Source organism: Coenobita brevimanus, chromosome 103 (assembly GCF_032717465.1).
Source record: "Coenobita brevimanus isolate Jiangsu-jjx chromosome 103, ASM3271746v2, whole genome shotgun sequence".
NCBI classification, from domain to species: domain Eukaryota; kingdom Metazoa; phylum Arthropoda; class Malacostraca; order Decapoda; family Coenobitidae; genus Coenobita; species Coenobita brevimanus.
In genome coordinates this window covers 35,799,973-35,823,093 of record NC_137056.1, presented here as the reverse complement: position 1 = coordinate 35,823,093, position 23,121 = coordinate 35,799,973, and the positions used below count along the sequence as shown (strand labels likewise).

The following is a 23,121-nucleotide window of genomic DNA, read 5'->3' as shown; positions in this document are numbered from 1 at the left end:
GCTGTGGGGAGGAAGTGCAGGAATACTGTGGGGTGGAAGACATGCTAGGGAGCGACTCCTCCTCGCCTGCTTGCTGCCCACGTACACCACATGCTTGTACTGCCTCCCTCCCCCCACCACTTTCCCTTTCACCGCTCACTCCTGTCACACCACTTTCCTTTTCACCCCTCACTCCTGCCACACCACTCGTGACTTCCCCAGACAACACAGAAGGACCGTACCTTATTTTCCTTCTCGCCACACCTTGCCTGCATATATGTACCAAAAATCACACGCGAAATTTGAAAAATGTGCAAATGATGGACCTCGCGATTGCAAAACGTATGGATACGTCATCGGGTGTCACCGTGGCAACGTATCCATACGTCATCGGGACGCCTCGGGTTAAGGGGCAACTGTACAGCAGCCACTTCAATATTATCAAGCTTAAAACTCACATACTTGCACCTTTACATAAAAAAGAAATAATCATTTATTTCTCTTTACCAGTCACTACTTATCACTTTTCCAATTCTTTCTTAACATCTCCCAAGCATGTGCACACCTTACAACATTCACAGTAATCAACTTCATTCTTTCTCATTTTTGACAATTTCCTTTCCATTACTTCATCTCTTCCCTCTCTGAACATTGTTACTGCTTCTAATGGTTTCCACATACTGAGTTCATTTCAGATTGCCAAATATACTAGTGGTTGCCTAGATATAAACAGTTACATACAGGTGCTGGAGTCAGTTCCAAGACTTCTGGAACTTTTTTAAAGATAATCATTAGGGACAAGTGAAACCCCTTGCCCCACTGCTCCTTTCCTACATCACAAGAGCTAAGTTGCTGATTGCACACCATGTGAATAATGTTGTTCTATCTATCTATCTACTGCCAGACCTCTTAATCCTATAAGGGGTGGGCACAAACAAAACACCTCCATGTCGCCCTGTCCCCTGCCATTTTATTTCCCTGCTCCCAGCACACCCCCCTCTCTCATATACCTCTCCACTCCATCCCTCCATCTCATCCTTGGCCTCCTCCTTCTCTCCCCCCCTCCATCTCACTCACATACACTCTCCTTGTCAGTCTCTCACTCTCCATCCTCTCCACATGGCCAAACCACCTCAATGTGTTTCTCCTACCGCTTCCTATCACATCCACACCACAACGCTCCTTTATGTCCTCATTTGTCTGCCTGTCTCTCCATGTGACTCCACATGCTCCTCTTAAATAACTCTTTTCCACTGCTCTCTCGACTTCTGTCCCTCCAACAAGGTCCAAGCTTCACTTCCATACATTAGAGCTGGTATCACAATACTGTTATGTAGTAACGTTTTGACTTTCATGCTCACTTCCCTGTTTCTCATCACTGCTTTCAAGGAACCAGCAACCTTTCTTCCTTGTTGTACCTTTTCAAGCACCACCCTCTAAACTTCCATCCTTACTCATCACACTACCCAAGTACTTTAACGCACTCACATTTTCCATTTCCTCCTCATCCAACCTCAATGTACATTCACTGACTTCACTTCTTTCAAAGACCACAACTTTACTCTTCCCTACATTCACCTTTAGATTCCGTTTCTTACACAATCTCCCAAACTCATCCACCAAGCCTTGCAGCTCCCCTCTGTCTTCACTTAACAACACAATATCATCTGCAAACAACAGTACAGGGAGTTTCCAAACACTGCCCTCTCTCATCAGGGCCACTCCAACATCCACTGCTTTACCTTGTATCTCTTTTATAGCCCCATCCATATACAGACTGAATAACCACGGAGACATGACACATTCCTATTTCAATCCAACCTTCAAACAGAAAAATTCACTCAGTTCACTATCCACATGCACTGCAGCCTTAGCACCCTCATACATGTTCTTCACAGCCTTCAACAACTTCCCATCTACTCCATATATTCTTAATACTTTCCACAATCCTTGTCTATCTACCCTGTCATACACTTTCTTCAAACCCATGAAGGCTGCATACAACTTCTTTCCCTTCTCTAGAAACTTTTCCACCAAAGATTTAAAAATGAATACCTGATCTACACAATCTCTTCCCGTCTTAAAACCTCCCTGTTCTTCTCCAACTAATTCCTCTGTTATTTTCCTAACTCTGTCAATAAGTATCCTACCATATACTTTTCCTATTACACTAAGAAGACAAATGCCCCTATGATTACCACACACTTCTTTTTCTCCTTTTCCTTTGTACAAGGGAATAATAATACCTGACTTCCAATCCTCCAGGACTCTACCTTCCTCCCTTGCCAATCTGCATATCTTCCACATCCATTCTACTACTACTATCTCTCCCCTATGCTTCAGCATTTCACCACACACTCCATCAATTTCTGGGGCTTTCCTCATTTTAACTTTCTTCATTGCTTACACAACTCTATGTTGAACATAAGAATGAAAGTAATGCAAGTATAAGTGGCTGGGGAATGGCTGGGAGAAGGAGGGGTGTAAGAAGAGAGGAAGAAATCAGTAGGAATGATGAGTTACTAATAATAAATGGCAAGTAACATCACAATGATAGGGGGAGTGAAACTAATAAGATGCAGTTTGGGTTTATGCCAGGGAAAGGGACCACTGATTCCATATTCGCTGTCCAACAGCTTCAGGAAAAATATATAGGAAAGAAGAGGGAGCTGTGCTTCACTTTGGTTGATCTGGAGAGGGCATATGACTAAGTCCCTAGGGGGGTGGTAAGGTGGGCAATGAGAAAGCCGGGGACTGAGGACTAGCTGGTTAGATTGGTTATGGATACACATGTGAGTGCTCACACCCAGGTGAGAGTGAATGGAGGTTTTAGTGATGAGTTCCCGTGAATGTTGGCATGCATCAGGGGTCAGTCTTGGGTCCCTCATCGTTTGTCGTGGTGCTTGACACTCTCTCATGTGAATTTAAGGCCGCATTCACAAGAGGTCACCGGTGCCCGCAATTAGTTGCCTCCCATAGTTTTCGATGGAGCCTTTCATACGAGGCCACTGCAGTTACCCGGCTGACAACCAGCTCCCGGCGGTGGCTCGCTCGTGCAACTAGTGTCCGCCACTGGTGGTTGCTCCCACTCGCTGTAAAGCAGTGTTTCAAATTGGAACTTTCATACGGTGCCACGAGCAAGGCTAGGAGAAGTAACTCTTCTTGTGATGCCGTTCTTTTAACTGAGAACCGTGCCAAGGAGTGGCGTGAGTTCAACGGAGGACACTAGTTGCTGGCCCCTTCACACTGGGCCACCAGTGGCGGCCACCGGTGGCCTCGTGTAAAAGCGGCATAAAGAAATGGACACCCAAGAGAGATGTTACATGCTGATGACTTGGTGTTGACTGCAGAGAATGAAAGGGAGGCAGAGGAAGATTTAGGATATGAAGGGACAGAATAGAGCACAAGGGTTTGAGCTTAAATGTGGATAAAACAAAAGTGATATACAGTATATATTTTTTCTATTACCTTTTTTTTTTTTTTTTTTTTTTTTTTTTTTTTTTTTAAATGACAGTACTTAGCGTTGTGGTGTGGATGTGGAAGTGATGGGAAGCGTTAGGAGAAACACAATGAGGTGGTTTGGCCATGTGGAGACGATGAAGAGTGAGAGACTGATGAGGAGAGTGTATGTAAATCAGGTAGAGGGGGGGAGGGGGAGGCCAAGGATGAGATGGAGGGATGGAGTGGAGAGGTATATGAGAGAAAGGGGTGTGAGCTGGGAGCAGGGCAATGAAATGGCCGGGGACAGAGTGACATGGAGGCAATTTGTTTGTGCCCACCCATTATGGGATTAAGGCATCTGGCAATAGATAGACAGACTTTCAAAGCATAGTGTGGCCATGTGCGGTTTGTCACAAGAGTGTGGGAAATAACTTAATCCTGTGCAGTGTTTGTCATAAGTGGGCGCATATGAGATGTAGTGGTTTTAGAGGCAGACGGAGAAAAAATGCTGATTTTGTGTATGTGGTGTGTCATGGAGAGCATAGAGAGACTGTCAAGCATAAAAGGATTCATCTTGCTAGTGAGTCTCTTGAGTGTGTCTCCGGTGGAGCCATTTTATTTGGGGGACATGTTATGTGCTGGAGGTGGGAAAGGAGCTAGTTCTGTGGTAGGGTAGGGTGGAGGAAGTTCAGGGAGCTGTTGCCTCTCCCAACATAGAGAGGGCTCTCCTTCCATGCTAAGGGAGCTTTGTATGCAGCATGTGTTAGGAGTGTCGTGCTGTATGGTAATGAGACCTGAGCAGTAAAGGTTGAGGATATTCGTAGGTTCAGGCACACAAATGACAATGATCAGACGGACATGTACAGTGTCCTTGAGTTCAAGGCATGGTGGGGGGTGGGGGGGGGATTGTGAATGAGGAGCTTGAGAGGAAAATGGAACTGGAATGTATTGGAGTTATGATGGGGAGGGGTAGAGTGAGATGGTTTGGGCAGGTTGAGAGGATGGAGGATGACAAATGGGTGTGGGTGAGGACAGTGAACACTGGGGGTAGGGCTGCGAAAGGCAGACCAAAAAATACCTGGGATGAAGTTATACTGTGACCTCCGAGATAAGAGATGGAGTATAGGGGCGGCCAGAGATTGAGCAGTATGGAAAGTCACCAATAAGTGACCAAAGTCGATGCATGCAAGCATGCTGGAGCCTTTACAAACAATACAAAGCTAGAAAATGTACACACACACACACACACACACACACACACACGCACACACACACACACACACTGCAAAGCAGGAAAATGTATAAAATGACATTTAACAGACTCCTTCACGTAGTCTGCTAATTTCAGAACTGGATCCAGAATATACCGGTAGTCCCTTCCAGTTCTGTGTTACAACCATACATCATTTTTCACACAATATCTCTAAACACAGAAACTTTGTTCAGTCATTTCTCATATTCCACAGTATGTCTCATATATACCGGTCGAGTTCCATCCACTCCACTACAAATAAACACCATGTTGACATACAGCTTGGAACTTGAAGCCTGTCTGTACATAGAACTGGGGGAAATTGTACATAATACTCTTCCATTAACAGTGAATTTTACTCAAAGAAACTACACTACCTGTATTTTGCCAAACTTACCTGCTGAGGAAACTCTAATTTGACAATGAGCTTCTGTGCTTGGTCATACAGAGAATAATGAAGATAGTTGCGGAGAAGGCAGTTGATGAGCACTGCTTGTCCTTCATGGTCCTTACGCAGTGTTGCCTGGCACAACCGCTGGTGCAGGAATCTTGCAGAAAAGAAAAAGTTACACTAATAGTGGGGAAAAACAGGATACAGATGAAAGGCAAGCATAAGACTGGATATGTCTGATCATAAATGAAGTAGAAAGACAATATCTACACAAAACACGAGTCAGAAATAGTATAAAATGTGGTACACATTCGAATTTAGGAAGTAGAATCACAATTTGTGATCACTCTGAAAGAGGGTATGGGAGCTGGTCATTCACAACAGAAAGTATGTATGTATAGTGATGATGAGACAGCAGTAACTGGCAATTAAGTTACAATAAAGTTTTACAATAATATCTGACGACACATACCTAACGTACAATGTCAAATTCATTATCATACCTTCAAACTTGTTCATATACGGTACACCCTTTTCAACATCCTAGTCTTACCCAATTTTCTTTTTTCCTTTCTTTCTTTTCATCACCATGGCATGATAGCACACACATCTTTCATAAAGCTCAGTATTCTTTAATTCAACCTACAAACATATATTTCTTTGACAGTTCCATAACAACTCTCACTTCTGAGTTCTCAAATTTATTCCATACTAATATCTCACACAGTAGGGTAATGTTAATGCTAAAACACCTTCCTGCTGTCTTCTTGCAGCTTCTAAACTAACTTGTGATTATACTGTATTAATAAACAATACAGCATTATCTGCAAAGTCAATCTCAAAATTTGAATACATCATACCGTCCGACTATTCATCATTTAACCATTTTTTTTTTTTTTTTTTTGGGGGGGGGAGAAAATTGCATATTTTACAAAAGTAAAATTAGGCTCCAATAATGTGAAAGGGTTAGATCCATGTACTTTACAGTATCAATGTCACGTCTTTTTAGAGTTTTAGATCACTATTGGAGTACAGGTACAGTCGTGGTCATACATAATCACCTATCCGCTGGTACCCTGTGCCTCAGCCTGGCTCCTTTATGAATGGCAAGTCACAGTAGACCAAGAGGGGCTGAGAGGGAGGAGCCAGAGAGAGAAGGGAAGGTAGGTGGGGGAACGAGTGATGGTGCAGGGAAGGAGTGAGGGAGGGGATGGAGGGTAGGTAGGGGAGGGAGAATGAAATACAAAGTGGTGGTCACATTATTTGTCAGTTTTCTTTCATTCAGGGCATGATTTAAAGGAGTTAATATTCGGTAAAGAATGCTGCATTACACCTTGTATAGCAGCAGCAGATAACAAGCTAAAGAATGATGATATCAAGGACTGGCTCATGAGAGGAATATACAGACGTGACAGATCAAACATTAGTGCAGAGCAAGAAGTTTCCAGCAAAACACACTACTGACTTGTCTACCAAATTGTAACTACAGGGTATCTGTTTTATGTCAGAGGAAAATATCATTCCAAGGTGATGAGAGGGTGCTGGGGTCGTTGGATGGCCTTTTCATACAGAGATGTCATAAAATAGTTGACTTGATGGTGACTACAAAGTGAGTGTATACCATGAGGATGATCATATTTACTGTGGACACAGCCATGTCAAAGGTTGCATATGATATTTAGTTCCAAAAATTACTTACATGTAAGGGCAGAGGACGTTTCTTACACAAACATTACGGAAGTCAAAGCCATCCAGATCCCAATCAACATCCGAAGTCAAAAGGCACGAATAAACACAAATATCTGGCTCCACACTAATGACTGATTTGTCACGTCGGTATATTCCTCTCACGGGCCAGCTCTTGATATCACTACTCCAAAGCTTGTTATCTGACACCACTAAACAAGGTGTAATGCAGCATTCTCTACTGAATATTAACTCCTTTATATCATGCCCTGAATGAAAAAATTAGATAAATAATGTGACCACCACTTCACATTTCATTTTCCCTCCTCTACCTACCCTCCATCCCCTCCCTCACTCCTTCCCTGCACCATCACTCGTTCCCCCACCTACCTTCCCTTCTCTCTCTGGCTCCTCCCTCTCAGCCCCTCTTACTCCATTGCAACTTGTCATGCATAAAGGAGCCAGCCTGAGGCAAGGGGTACCAGGGGATAGGTGATTATTTACAATCACGACTGTATATCCAACATACAATGGTCACAGTGTATGATGAAATATATGGTAAACACTACACCATCTCAACATTAACTTCAAGATTAACAGTATTCAATGCCTGGCATTCTATTAGAAATAATTCTCTATATCTTATTTTATTATTTAGAAAACAAACACACAAACAATAGCTATATACAGCCAATTCTGCAAAGAATGCATTTTTGGTAAGGTGGTATCTCTATAAGATGTGGGATTATACAATACATACATATACCGTACACATTAAATCCCTCCAGTAAAAGCAGTACAGTACAGTACAGTATCGCCTAATGTAAATAAACATCTGGGATGAGGTCACAGAATGTGAACTCTGGGACAAGAGACAAAGCAGGGAGGTTGCCAGAAATCGAGCAGCAGTTTTGTTATTTGGGAGACATGTTGTGTGCTGGAGGTGGGGCTGGAGCTAGCTCTGTGGCTAGGGTGAGAAGTGGTTGGAAGAAGTTCAGGGAGCTCTTGCCTCTCCTGACATTGAGAGGGCTCTCCCTACGTGCTAAGGGATCTTTGTATGCAGCATGTGTTAGGAGTGTAATGCTGTATGGCAGTGAGACCTGGGCAGTGAAGGTGGAAGACATTCGCCGGCTCAGACGTACAGAAATGACAATGATTAGGTGGATGTGCAGTGCGTCCCTGCGTCCAAGGCCTGGAGGGGCTGGGTTTACAATGGAAGAGTTGAGAGGTAGGATGGGACTGGAGTGTATTGGTGTTGTGATGAGGAGAGGTAGATTGAGTGGTTTTCACATGTGGAGAGGATGGGGGATGATAATTGGGTGAGGAAGGTGAGAAGTGTTAATATTGGGGGTGGGGTTATGAGGGGTAGACCGAGAAAGACATGGGACGAGGTCATTAAATGTGACCTTAGGGTTAAGGGACTGAACAAGGAGGCTGCAATGGCTCGTGCAGCGTGGAGAGCCGCCATTAGGTGACCAAGGCCGACACATGCAAGCATGTTGGAGCCTTTAAAAACAAAACGATGGAGACCCGCCATTAGATGACCAATGCTGATACATGCGAACATGTTGGAGCCTTTTACATTATAAAAAAAAAGGGGGGGGGAGGGGAGGGGAGGGGGGAGGGAGGATAAACTGTGATAGGTAGCAAAACAATATACAACCAGGTATCTGTAGCAAAATTCACAGTTATTTTAAATGAACTGGTCACTGAGCAGTACAGTACTCCCCAATACATCATACTTACCCCCTGATCTCATCAAGGCGGGAATTAAGCTCATATACACGTGAATGGTAAAAGTAGCAACGAGCTGCCAGAAGATCCAGTGTGCGGCGGTTCACTGAGGTAACTTTTGTCATCAGCAGATCTAAAAAAATAAAATAAATGGAAAAACAAAAAGTGAGTACTTGAACACCTGTAGATATTTCTACATTAGACACCTGGCTACAAAATCAAACCACATGTAAAGCAGAAGCAGCTGCTACACAAGTATTTGCCTGGTAACTGTGTAAAGGTGGGATGGGTATGTACTGCAGATATACGGGAGGTGGATGGTTAGAGGTTAGGAGTATACGTGGGAGTGGTGCAACTGGTCTGTGTTGTTTAGCTTATTAGATGGATGATAACAAGGTCAATGACTTTTAAACATTTGTGTGATTTTCCATTGCCTGAACAATTATTTAAATTTTATGTAGATGATGTATGAATGTATGTAAACCAGATCCACTAGTTCGTAGAACATTATTTCGTAGCTGTTTTCCGAAATTTTTATTTGTTATGAGCAATATTGGCTATGATTTTAACCTTGCCTCCTTACATTACACAGAGACAGGATACTGAAAGCATTATGTGTGCTAATGTGAGATTTGGGCCCATAGAATTACCATCAGGATTTCAGGTTGATCTTAAAGACTCCGTATTACTATTGGACACTTTACTGGGAGCTTAGACGTTACACCCACAGAGGTTAGTTGATCTCTAACTCTCATACAATTTTTCAGGACACAGGTAGATATTTTCCTTTGTGTGTGTTGCCCATTGTCACCCCCTACACTGTTTACAGATAGAACTGTCCCTCCAGCAGAATTTACAAGAAGCCTGCTGGCCTCAGCCTAACTCAGGAAGTTCACAGATCCCTCAGCCCAAAACATCCAGTTGCTTACTCATACATTTCTCTCCACCCCCTGGGTGAAGCAGATATCTCATGATATTTTTTGCTGATATAGAGATTAACAGAAGACAATTTAAATAGCAAAACAACACTGATATTATAAGTGAATGATAAGAAAATTATATGATATGCAAAATGACAATGACCGATCATACCACTGAATACAGAATGGATAAGCCTCATGAATACTGAGGCATTTCTAAGACCAAAGGGATGTCTTTTGAAATGATAGTGGCCAGAAGGGGTGGTTGGGGTTTATTGCTCACATAATGCCACTCAGGGATGAGTGAGGCTGGTCACTTTCATCTTTAATGTCAGAACCAACTTGCCTAGCCCTGGGCTCCTATGCTTCTCATGGGGCAACACAAGATTAGATGATGATGATGATATAACCAACACTTCACCCTACATCATACCGCAGTCGGATTGTTTATATGTTTTAATTTGGATGTTACACTGATTTTCAAAAGCTGCATGAGGAACGTTACCGTGATGCTAACCCATCTTGTAGTTGGAATAAGTAATATTAACGTTCTCCCTACGTGTCAAGTGGGGTTGGTGGAGGATTAGTGCCCCTTCCTGTAAAACAATTAACTCGAAGCCCTTGGCCACCCCGTTTGGGATACATGGCGTCTGGCAATGAATGAATGAATGAAAATAAGAATGTGATCTGACTGGTTCAATCAAGAGGTGCTTCATATCAATAATATGTGAACAGATAAGGATCATACCCATACCCAGTAAAATTTATTATATATTGCTAATAACTGTTGTGCTGTTAAGGATGATGTGACCGTAAGTCACGTTACCGAAAAAGTAAGAAATGTTACTTGTGCAATTTTTTATTGAAATATGATTATACAATTAACTCTTATTTTAATTACAGTACTGTAATTGTGAATATCACAAACGTAAACAAAACGTGTACTGATGTGATATTTACATAATAAACTTACCTGAAAGTGGTCTGTGGGGGGCATTCACCATCCACTCACTTGGTGCAGTGCTGCTCTTGAGTGCCTGCCCTTTCCTCTCTTCCTTCTTTCTTTCCAACTTTCCTCTTCCATCTTTCCTTCCTTCATTCTTTCCTCTTCCTTGTCTATGGGTGACTCTACTTCGAGTGACAAGCCAAATGGTTTCCTGTACACCAGGAAACCATTTACTACACTCAGTGGTAACCATTTTGACCAAATTATGGCGCCTGGTGGTTTAGTGGGCAATTAAGGTGCTCCAATCGGATTGAGCTGGTGCAGGTTTATACCCATGGGGAGGATGGGGTTTTTGTGATAGGTGGGGGTGCTCACCATCCACTCACTCAATGTATTGCTGCTCTCGGGTGTCTGCGCTTTCCTTTCCTCCATCATTCTTTCCTTCCATCCTCTTGTCTTTCTCTCCTTCAGTCTTTCCTTGTCCTTCTATGGGTGACTTTACACTCCCTCTTCCGTCTTTCTTCCCTTCATTCTTTCCTCTTCCTTCTGCCTGTGAGTGACTACGCTAAATGATAAGCCAAATGGTTTCCTGTACACCAGAAACCATTTACTATGCTGGGTGGTAACCATATAACCAAATTTTGGCACCTGGTGGTTTAGTGGGCAAATATTGCACCCCAGTCGGATTGAGCAAGTGAAGGTTTATATCCATGGGGTGGTTGGGGTTTATTGCTCACATAATGCCACTCAGGGATGAGTGAGGCTGGTCACTCTCATCTTAAATGTCAGGGCCAACTGCCAAGTCTTGGGCTCCTATGCTCCTCGTGGGGCAACGTAGGGTTGGATGATGGATGGCTGGATGGATGTAATGCTACTCAAGGATGAGTGAGGCTGATCACTCTCATCTTAAATGTCAGGGTGAACTTGCCTAAACCCAGGCTCCTATGTGCCTCATGGAGCAACATTGGATTAAATGATGAATGAATGACTGAACTAACCAGAAGACAATTCCTGTTTAAGTGACATCAACATAGACTAGTTGCTGAAGGAGGGAAAAGTCACCCCTTTGAATGTATGTACCATTCTTGATACTTGGGGAGTTGGAAAAGCTAGCACAACCAAGTCCTCTGCTATCTCATCTCTGCTGGGTTGTCAGGGAAATGAAACTGACTATGACCCACTATGCTGATGTCCCTCTTTTCTAAGGTACCATAATTAACTTTGATCATGCCCTCTTCGGGCACTGGCTCAATGACTGCAATTCATAATGTTTAAACATTTTCTTGGTTGTGTAGTGAACCAGTACAGCATTCAACACAAATACAGGGAAAGGGTAGTCTGCCACCAGAGGGCAGGTTAATTGCACACATCCACCCCCCAACTCCCCCTCCTTATCTCTACAAAACCACCGATTTGTTAGGTGGATGGATCGAAGATCTGAAGCTTTGCTTTCTCTCAAGTCTTGTCACACAGTATAATTTATTCTACTATTACGTGTATTATTTCAAGTAAACATCCACCTTCAGCTCAGTGAGAAATAATGATTCTGAGGAGCAGACTTCAACAGAATGACCCAGCTGTGTAGAATTTTATTCCAAACATTTATTTGTCTTAAATGATGTACTAAAATTTAACCGACAGTGACAAGCTATATGACCACTAGCCCTAAAAGTCCCAATCCTGCCTTGTAATGTGGGAAGCCACATATCCACCCATCCACACATCCACCTGCTCACTCAACCCATCCAACACTCACCATTCCCAGCCACCTGTGCAACCCACCAAGCACATTGATCTTGGCCATCTACCTTACCCACCCACGAATGCCACCCACCAAGCTCATCCAACAATGCCACCCAACACATCTACCCACCTGAACCTACCCACCCACCCAACCCACCAACCCAACCACCCAAGCAGTGCACCCCGGCCACACAATCTTTTCAGCCACCCTGGTGACACACTGTGTCACCATACACCCTGGAGACCCACACAACTTGATGACCCATCTTGTCCACCAACCACGGTAACCCACCCTCCTCACCCACGAATGCCACCCACCCTACTCACCCAACAATGCCATCCATGACATCAACCTATCCAGTCCTCCCACCATACCAACCCATCTCTCCCTGAATTCAGTGTAACTGCAGTGATTTCTTGTTTAAAACTGTGCGTTAGAAACATTACGTTTTTTTCCTGGTAACGTTCATCACGCTATGCATGTAATATGTGTGATGGAGCATATGGCTTACCAGAGTCTCTTACAAGACATCACAGGGCTACAATAGTAAGGTACTAGGATACCTATTTATAATATAAATTTAAGTTAGTTTTCTCCAATTCGCAAGCTGTGTACACGGTATGGGAAAAAATGTTAAAAAAAATGTCACACCCGTTACTTCTGAAGTACATCCACTTCAAAGTCATGTCACAGTCTGACCACAAAGTATATGTAAAGAACTGTTGTGACAGTTACAGCTCAATCAGATGCTATTTCAATAAAAACCAATGACAGCATTCCAAACAAATACATACTCAGGTCAATGATGATGAAAAAAATCACTAATTTCAGCATGAATTTTTCTTCATTGACTTGGTACAACATTTTTTAATGCCCCACTCTCAACAGACAGTTTAGAAACTTATTCTGTCAAGATTCATAAAATTCAATGTTTAAGCTTTAAAATGATATATAATCTTTATATGAGTTTTGGGCGAGAGTAGAAGCATGTATGGACAAATTTGAGAGGAGCGAGAGAGTGCGTTTGATTGGAGACATGAATGGCAAAGTTGGGAATGTATGAGAAGATGGGGTGGTTGGTTAGTGGGGTGTGCCAGCTGAAGTAGATGGGAATGGTAGTGCACTGGTGGACACCTGTGCTGGTAAGGGGTTGGCAATAGCCAACACCTACTTTCGGCATAAGATGATCCACCGGTATACATGGAGAGTAATGAGAAGGATGGATGGTGAACTTGTTGAAAGAAAGGCAATGATAGACTATGTGTGTGTGGATGAGCAAATGAGAAGACAAGTGTTGGATGCAAGAGTTTGGAGAGGATGGGGGAATGGAGTCTCAGACCATCACTTAGTGATGGCCAAGGTAAAGCTGCAAAGAAAATGGGTGAAGAGACGAAAGGGAAGACAGGAGGAAACAGCTCCTGTGAGAAGAGTGGAGAATTTGCAAGATAGTGAGAGAATGGCAGAGTATAAGAGCATAGTGGAAGAAAGATTGGGAAGGTACGAGCTAGAGCAGATGGAAGGGGTGGAAGACGTATGTAAGATATTCACGGAAGAGATAGGCGCAGCGTGTGAGGTGGTTTGTGGAGTGAGAAGGAGATGCAAGGGTGTGAAAGGGATAGCATGGTGGAATGATGAGGTGAAAAGAGCTGTAGAACAAAAGAAGAAGGCATATAGTGAATGGTTAGCAAGTAGAGGTAGGGGAGAAGATGAGAGAGAGATGAAAGAAGTATATGTGAGCAAGAGAAGGGAGGTGAAGAGACTGGTGAAGGAGAGTATGAAGGGTTTGGGAGGAATCTGAGTGTGAAATGGAGGGAGAGTAAGAAATTGTTTTGGAAGGAGGTAAAGAAAGTAAGGCAGTGTGAAAGGGGAAATAGTAGGGGAGTGAAAGACAGGAATAATAGATTGTTGGTGGAGAAGAAAGAGAAATTGAGATGGAAGGAGAACTTTGAGGATTTGTTGAATGTAGAGAGTGAGAGCAGTGCGAGTATAAGTGGTTGGGGAATGGCTTGGAGAAGAAGAGATGAGAGGAGGGAGGAAGAGATCAGTAGGGCAGAAGTAGTGGAAGCAATGAAGAAGATCAAGTTGGGAAAGGCCCCAGGAATTGATGGAGTGTGTGGTGAAATGCTGAGATATGGGAGTGAGATTGTTGTGGAGTGGATATGGAAGTTGTGTAGATTGGCTTGGGAAGAAGGAAGGGTTCCAGAGGACTGGAAATCAGGTATAACTGTTCCTTTATACAAAGGAAAGGGGGAGAGAGGAGTATGTGGTAACCATAGGGGTATTTGCCTTCTTAGTGTGACTAGTAAAATATATGGTAGAATACTCATTGATAGGGTTAGGCATATGACACAGGAGCTAGTTGGAAAGGAACAAGGGGGATTTAGGAAGGGAAAGGGGTGGGTAGATCAGATATTTGTTCTAAGATGTTTAGTGGAAAAGTATCTAGAGAAGGGAAAGAAAGTGTATGCTGCCTTCATGGACTTGGAGAAAGCTTGTGACAGAATAGATAGGCAAGGTATGTGGAAGGTACTAAGAATATATGGAGTGGAGGGGAAATTGCTGAGTGCTGTGAAGAGTATGTACGAAGGAGCTAGGGCTACGGTGTGCGTGGATGGTGAGCTGAGTGAGTTCTTTGATCTCAATGTAGGACTGAAACAGGGTTGTGTGATGTCTCCATGGCTGTTTAATACATACATGGATGGGGTTGTAAAGGAGGTGCAAGGTAGGGCAGTGGATGTGGGGGTGGCTCTAATGAATGAGGGTGAGATTTGGAAGATTCTGGTGTTGCTGTTTGTTGATGATACAGTATTGTTGAGTGAAGATGAATGGGAGTTGCAAGGTTTGGTGAATGAATTTGGGACAGTGTGTAGGAGGAAACTGAAAGTTAATGTAAACAAAAGTAAAGTTATGGTGTTTGAGAGGAATGAAGTCACAGAATGTACAGTAAGGTTGGATGGTGAGGATATGGAGAATGTGAGTGCATTTAAGTACTTGGGTAGTGTGATGAGTAAGGATGGAACTTTGAGGGAAGAAGTGCGTGAAAGAGTACAGCAGGGAAGGAAGGTTGTTGGTACACTGAAAGCAGTGATGAGGAATAGGAAGGAGAGTATGGAAGTTAAGAAGTTACTGCATGATAGTATTGTGATCCCTACCCTGATATATGGAAGCGAGGCGTGGAACCTGCAAGAGGGGAACAAGTCAGGAGTGAGAGCAGTGGAAATGAGTTACTTGAGAGGAGCATGTGGAGTGACATGGAGGGACAGGTTGATGAATGAAGAAGTGAAGGAACGTTGTGGGGTGGATGTGGATGTGATTGAGAAAATTAGGAGAAATATACTGAGATGGTTCGGACATGCGGAGAGAATGGAGAATGAAAGACTGACTAAGAGGGTGTATGTAGGTGAGGTGGAGGGAGGGAGAGGGAGGGGTAGACCGAGGATGAGGTGGAGGGATGGAGTTGAGAGGTATGAGGGGGAGGGGGGGGGAGCTGGGGGGAGAGTAGTCAAATGGTGGGTGACAGAGTGACTTGGAGGTGATTTGTCTGAGGTCACCCTTTGCGGGATTAGGGCGTCGGGCTATAGATAGATTAATTCTGATTGACACTAAAGGTTGACATTTTCATGGAATGACCCACCCACCTAATTTTGGGAGATAAATAACTGGATTGATAGATGGTAAAGTCTGCTGAGAAGGAAGGAATATGACAAATTTTATGTATGTACTGTATGGTGTGGATGGAAAACTGCTGAATGCTGTTAAGAGTTTTCACAATTGTGGTGAGGCATGTTTAAGAGTGGTTCAGTACCAATGTTGGAACATGACAACAGTGTACGACAGGTAGAATGATGTCAAATTAAGCACCTGGTTTGTAAATATAATATTCAGATGGTAAAAGTTGCTTTCAGTTCCATATCCATCTATAGTTACACTGGATTATATTCCTTTTAATATTCACTCCCATATCTTTTAGACAAGTCTTTCTTCGAATAACAACGCTCTGTTCCCTGTTCCACAATGTTTGTGGGAGGTATGACATTGTGGCCTGTCATCCAGGAAGGGTGCAGTTGGCAAGATCACCATCAACTGCGAGCGTCTCAGGAAATTCAGAACAGAACTATTCATGATGCAATCATGACTGTCAGTTTATGTACTCTTGTTGAATTCTTAGTCATGCACATTGTTGTGACCAAACTATTCAGTGGTTGAAATCAATCATTCAGTGAGTCCATAAAAATTATGCCGCACTTCCTCTTACAGAATCAGTCATACCAAAGCTGATGTTTTGTATGGGGAGGCAGAAAATTCATTCTAAGGTGAAACATAACCAATAGAAAACTAGCCACAAACAATGGAACTAACCTGAGCACTTGAGGGCCTGAGCATGACTGGAGGTATCAAGGAGACGCAGCAACACTAATAAATGGACATACACATCCACCTCCAGCACCAGTGCTCCACGTGGCCGCACTGTAACACCTGCATATGTAAAGTCTTATTATAGCAATGGCTGCAATAATGAAATCTCTATCCATCTGTATATCTATTTACCATGACTCTCAACCGACAGCCAGGTGCCTTATTGTAGGAATGGATGACCACAAATAAATCGCCTCCATGTCACCCTATCCTCTGTCATCCGGCTAACCACCCTCTAAATCTCTAACTCACAACACCCTCACTCATAAAACTTGCTCAACCCATCCCTCCATCTCATCCAGTGTCCCCCTCCCACTCTACATCACTCACATACTCTCTCTTAATCAATCTCACATTTTCCATTCTCTCCACAAAGCCAAACCATCTCATGGTACTTCTAACACTTTCCAGCACATCCACATCAATACCAGAACTCTTCTTAAATTCACTTTTCTGTCCATCTCCCCATGGAATTCCACATGCTCTGCTCAGATAACTTATTTCCTCTCCTTTCACTCTTAATCTGTGCCCTACCAACAGATTCATATATAAAAAAATAAAATGATTTTTTTTTTTTTTTTTTACTCCCTTAGCTGCAACATGTCTTTTAAGAATGCATTTCTGGTAGCTTGTAGCATGCCTTCCAGAATCTCGCCTAATTAAAAAAAAAAAAAAAATTATCACTACGAGTGAGCAGGGGCACCTAGAGTCTTATAGATTCATATACTGTATAAATAAGTGATTCCCCCCCCCCCCTGGGCTGCAACATGCCTTTAACCCGCGGCGTCCCGTCGACGTTCTTTAACGTCCACACGTTTTGTCACTGCCAATCCCGTCAACATACATAAACGCGAAAAAATTGCAAGGTCCCTAATTTGCACAATTTTCAATTTTCATGCCATTTTTGGTACGTATACACGTGACAGCTTCCTCAACAAGATGCCAGGCAAGGACAATGCCTTACCCAGCATGACCTCCTCCCCCCCCCTGTATGCCATTGTCTCAGCAATTCACCTGTTATCAGTGACCTGGCCAGTATAGCCATGTCATGCCACGGTACGAAATTCAGGGCCAGAGTGATTCCCCAATCAATGACAATGTGGAGGACAAACTTTACATAGCATTAGAGGAAGAAACAGTTAGAAATGATGATCAGGTAATGTGGCAAAAAAAGGTCAGGTAATGTGGCAAAAAAAGGTCAGGTATTAGTGAGTGAAACAATGCTTATAATGCCTATATTACTGCTTGAAAACCAATATACTCTTGTACTACATATAAATTCGTACCAAGTAAATAAATAAATACCGTTTATGAGTGGTATGAAATAGTTATCCTCCCACAGAACTCGTTTTCTTTGGTGCCAGCCTGATAGAAAACCCAGTAAGGTAAGGAGGTACTCCTACCTGTAATGAGTATTTTAAACCTCAGGTGAGCGATTTCTCTATGAATTTTCGATGTTTCTCACCAAAAAAGAAGGTTTGAGCAAAAAAAAAAAAAAAAAAAAAATCCTAAAATGGTCAGGACTGGGGGGAGTCAGTGGTGGAAAAGTGGTCGGGATGGGGCGGATTAAGAAAGTATTCTTGATAGCTTGCAGTTTGCCTTCCAGAATCTCACCTAAATTTTTAAAAATTTTATCACTAAGAGTGAGCAAGGGCACCTTATAGTCTTCTTGTATGTAAGTGGAAAGATTTACTTGTGTAAGGATTTCCATTACTGGCCAAACCATCTCAGGGTCCACCTAAAATTTTCCAGAATGTTTACATCAGCACTACAGTGCCACTGAACTTTCTCAGTTGTTTGTCTTTGCACTGAACTCACATGATCCTCTCATACAACTCATTTCCCCTAGCAGGCATCTCTCCACTCACACTTCCTGATACCATACCAAGCCTCATGACACCACACTGTGATCACCTATAGGTTGAACTGTAACTTTAGTCAACTTTTGTTACACCCATTATGGTCCTATATCATTCCTTACCTGCCCCAGCCAAGGTATGTACTGCTTCTAAAGTACCTAAAAGAGGAATGGAATTAATGAACCTAGCTGACCAGGTTGCTTCACTTGATAAACTCAGGACCAGTTTGAGTCCCACACCATGTGATGCCATATGGCTTTCCGTTCTCTGGCCCCTTGGAAAAAATACGATAACATCAAGGCCTCCACCTACATCTTCATTTGAAGAAGCACAGCAACTGCACTCAAATGAGCATTTTTTTTTCTTTTTTAAATAAACAATTCTGGTAATTATACACTGAGATGCACTGCATACAGGTCAAAGAACACTCTGAAAGTTAACATAAAAACTCAGCATTACTGATGAAAATGGATTTCTGATACCAGCTGAATTATCACTGGATGAGAAACAGTAAGGGCACATAAGAGATCATCTTCCACATTGAACTGATTACAATCTTTCAGTCTCAGGTCAAACAGATTTGAAGATTCTCTTTTGTAGAGATAAGGAGATAAGACCAACAGAAACAGAGGGACAGTCTGTGAGCTGTAGTACAAAAGACAGCAATAATTTTCTCTCAGTGGTGAAACAGATTCTAAATATTACTCCATGGATCCCCTAAGGAATACACTATGGCCCCCAGTTGGGGAACCACTGCCATGTGGTATAAATGAACGAGGGAGGTTCTGCTTTTCAACAGATGTTAAAGGTTCTGCTGTTAGACAGATGCTACATCTGTATGCAGTATTTCAGATAAAGAAAAGACCTTTTCAGCAGATATTTTACATTTTGTGTGTACAATATAATGACTGTGGACAGCTTCTATACGGTTATAAGTAAACTGCTCAGTAGGTTTAGATACACAGGGAGATTTCACAGTTTTGGGGTATAGTGTACTGTACCACTCACTTTGAGAAGCAAGATCTGTATCCATGGGTTCCTCAATGAACTGCAGAATGGCCTCACGCTCAGATTTATTTTCTGGCTTGCTATAGTAGGTGGCAACCAGGCGGCGCAGCACAGCTGGAGTGAGGCGGCGCCGGGTAGCTGGAAGTCCTCGCAGTACACGCAGCACAAATCTTGGCTCCTTGCTCACAATGCTCCGCTCCACCAGTCTGATCTGTTCCTTGATATCTGTAATTGCATCATGACTATAGTGCTATCTCTTAAAATTCACATGAGATAGGCTCCAATGTGAAGGATGTTAAGTAAGTATGAAATCAGTATTTTTTTAACACTCCAGGGAAGGTGTTCAGTACAGCACTGAGGCTACAGGGAGGGTGCAAAGCCTAACACGAGATAAGACAGGTGGGGAACAAGGTGGATTTTAATGGTACCATAGCTAATGGCCACACAGATAACTGCTGACACATGCATCTTGCCTGAGATATAAGCATGCCTATAAACCAAAAGACAAAAATGGGACACATGCATCTTGCCTGAGATATAAGCATGCCTATATACCAATTTATATACCAAAAGACAAAAATGGGAATTCACCAAGTCAAAAATGTATTTTTCTCCCTGTACAGATTCTATGCAAGGGGCACATTTTGGGGGTGCAGAGCCTATGCTATTCTAACTGACATATCAGTTTCAGGATTTTTACTGATACTTAATTGATATATCTACTTTCAGAGGCAGCAATCTGAAAAAAAAAAAGAAAAAAAAAAGAAAGAGAAAAAAAAAAAGCTTACTTGCACTTACTTCAAAAACAACTTTGGCTCAAGGAACTTTACGAATGTGGTCTCTCAATGCCATGGTTAAGAAAGAAGGAAGTGGTTTTCTCAGACAGGTTAAGTCCATTTCCAAAATACTGTACCCATAAATGGCCTTTCAAACAATACCAAGGCTAGGATACAGATACCAGTACATACCGGTATACAGTATATATACAGTATACATATACCGGTACATAAATATACAGTAATCCCTATACTATCCAGACGCCCACTTTCCAGACACCCCACTTACTGGACATTGTGGACCTGGACCTTCAGATCCCAAAAATGGCCAAAAGAGGAAAAAAATACCCCCCCCAAAACGATTTTTTCCCCTCCTGTAATTTGAAATTGCCGCGCAGCGCCGAACAGCTGTTTACACCGTGGCCCCTTCACCCCTTCCTTCCTCCCCCCTCCCCTGTCAGGGTTGCCATCTGGCATTTTTCATTACCATATGTGGGTCAATTTGGTAATGAAAAATTCGTTTGGTATTGAATCAGAATAATGCATTACCAAATGGATTTTTCACGTGTATGAGGATACACAGGATGGAGATGGTGCATTGTCTGCTCTCTCTGATTAATTTGCTAGCCTACACAGCGTGAAAATAATCAACGTGCTGTTAATTATAAGGAGAGTGATTACATGTATTTCTACTTGTATATATAATTAGTGAAGAATAAATGCTAGCTTTACGAATTTGGTAATGAAAATTGAGGAGTTTGGTAATGTGGCTGTTGCGATCTGGCAACTCTGTTTCCCCGTCACCAACACTCCAACAGTTACTGCTTAACTTCGATTGCAAGAGGATGCTTATCGCAGTGGATGCCACACGTGCTCGTTTTTGTTTTTAATAAACTGCAATACCTCGCCAGTAGATCACACGAGAATTTACAGTGTTGTGCAGTGTTAAGAAATTAGAATTTAGACTGCAAAGGATTAACTATGGAGTGCAAACTGGCGGTTGAAACTGGCGTGGTGCAATTAACAATGTGCAGTGTTAAATAATTATAACTCACAGTGCAAAGAATTACTGTAAGTGCAGCACAACACTGGATTACTGTACGTGCTTCAAGAGCATTTTCACCACTGACAAAGCCTTAAGAAGGCGGCCACAAATGTGCTGTAAGTACCCTGACTGAGGTACAGTCACTTCTAATTCCTCATTCTTTGGTTCCTTTTCATTTATTTCATGCTTTATGTCCATTATTGGTGTGAACAGGGCTTTAAATAGGTTTAAATAGGTGCTACGCATGTCCAGTAGGGAGTTATTTAGGTGGCTTGCAAAGTTAGGCTGGGTTAGGGTCCTTAAGTACCAGTCCAGCAGGCAGGTGCCCACTTTCTGGACGAGTCCACTTTCTGGACATGCCTTTGGCTCTATTACATCAGATAGTGGAGGGATTACTATATATATATATATATACAGTAGAACCTCTCTCATTCGGACTATATGGGGGGAAGGGTTGTCCGAATTAGCAGATTGTCCGGACCATCAGGGTAATCTCCATTTCATACCAAACTCTATCTACATATGGTATGTTTGTTAATTATTAACATATGTGGCATACGTCAACCCTACGTAACTGCAAAAGATAAAAGGATACCGGTACTAAAATAACAAAACTAATCATGTAAGGTAGTTTTGTATTGCATAATTTACAGGTAAGGCCATGACAAGAAACTAGCCTACATTTTAATTTGTAGTAAGTGACTAAGGCCCGTGTAGGCAAAAAAAATAAATTAATTAATTAACTGTAATATTTGGAATAAAAATAAAACTTACATAGGCAAAAAATACATTGTCATCTTTGGCATATTGATAACACCCATATGGGCAAGAAGCTAATGTTTGATGTACAAGTAAAGCATATTTAAGTACAAAAAATAACCTACTGTAATCACTAAACACTGCAGAATATTCTGACCCATTTTTGTGTAAGCAAACTCCTTCTTTTAACACCTTTATTCATTACAGAAGCTACACTTGCATTAAGGGGCATGGTAAGGAGGATTAACTTTTGAAATACAGCGTAAAAATATAAATGGTTGGTGAACTAGTTGATGGAACATATGCTAGCGTGTGTTTAAACAGGCGCCCATGTAGCGACCTAGCGTGATCCGAGACTAAACGAATGACAATCGCTTTCCACCCCGATACTGAAAATGACTTTAGAATTACTTTCAACATATTTTTGGAGCTTATTATTTTTAAATTTTGTCCGGATTAACAGAAATCCGGATTAAAGGGGTCCGGACCAAAGAGGTTCTACTGTATATATATATATATATATATATATATACAGTATATAAATATATATATACAGTATATAAATATATATATATACAGTATATAAATATATATACAGTAATCCCTCCAACGTCCGACGTAATAGAGCCATAGGCAGGTCCGGATAGTGGTCCTGTCCGGATATTGGGCCCCAGCTTATGGACCTGTACTTATGGACCCTAACTCAGAGAAACACCTATACAACTCCCTCTGGACATGCATTGCACCTATTTAAGACCCAAATCACACCAATAAGGGACATAAAAGACTGAAATAAATGCAAAAGAACCATAAAATGAGGTTTTAGAGGCGAGTTTATACAATATTAAACATTCTAAGTACTTACAAGTCCCTGGCTCCTGGACTGGTTTAAACCGCCAGTTTGCAGTCCACAGTTAATCCTCTGCACTCTAAATTCTAATTTCTTAACACTGCACAACACTGTAAATTCCTGTGTGTTCTAGTGGCGAGGTATTGAAGTTTATTCACTGTTTATTCACAAAAAACAAGCACCTGTGGCTTGCACTGCTATGAGCATCTGCTCTCCATCGGAGTTAGGCTGTGACTGTGATGATGGCGGGGTAACAGAGCTGCCAGATCACAATGGCCACATTACCAATCTCCTCAACTTTCATTACCAAATTTA

The 23,121-nt window shown here is 42.2% G+C and overlaps 1 protein-coding gene across 2 annotated transcripts in view; it reads right to left on the bottom strand.

Annotated features, from left to right (window-relative positions):
- Positions 1-23,121, bottom strand: part of Rpn3 (regulatory particle non-ATPase 3) — an 82,146-nt gene that overhangs the window by 47,836 nt on the left and 11,189 nt on the right. The window contains exons 2-5 of one of the 2 annotated variants that reach the window (XM_080284979.1): positions 19,377-19,601; positions 16,453-16,569; positions 8,496-8,616; positions 5,070-5,220 (exon numbers count right to left, since the gene is read on the bottom strand). In XM_080284979.1, coding sequence (XP_080141105.1) covers positions 5,070-5,220; positions 8,496-8,616; positions 16,453-16,569; positions 19,377-19,601 — 614 coding nt within the window. The remainder of the gene's footprint in view (positions 1-5,069; positions 5,221-8,495; positions 8,617-16,452; positions 16,570-19,376; positions 19,602-23,121) is intronic. The other variant, XM_080284980.1, reaches the window with a different exon arrangement.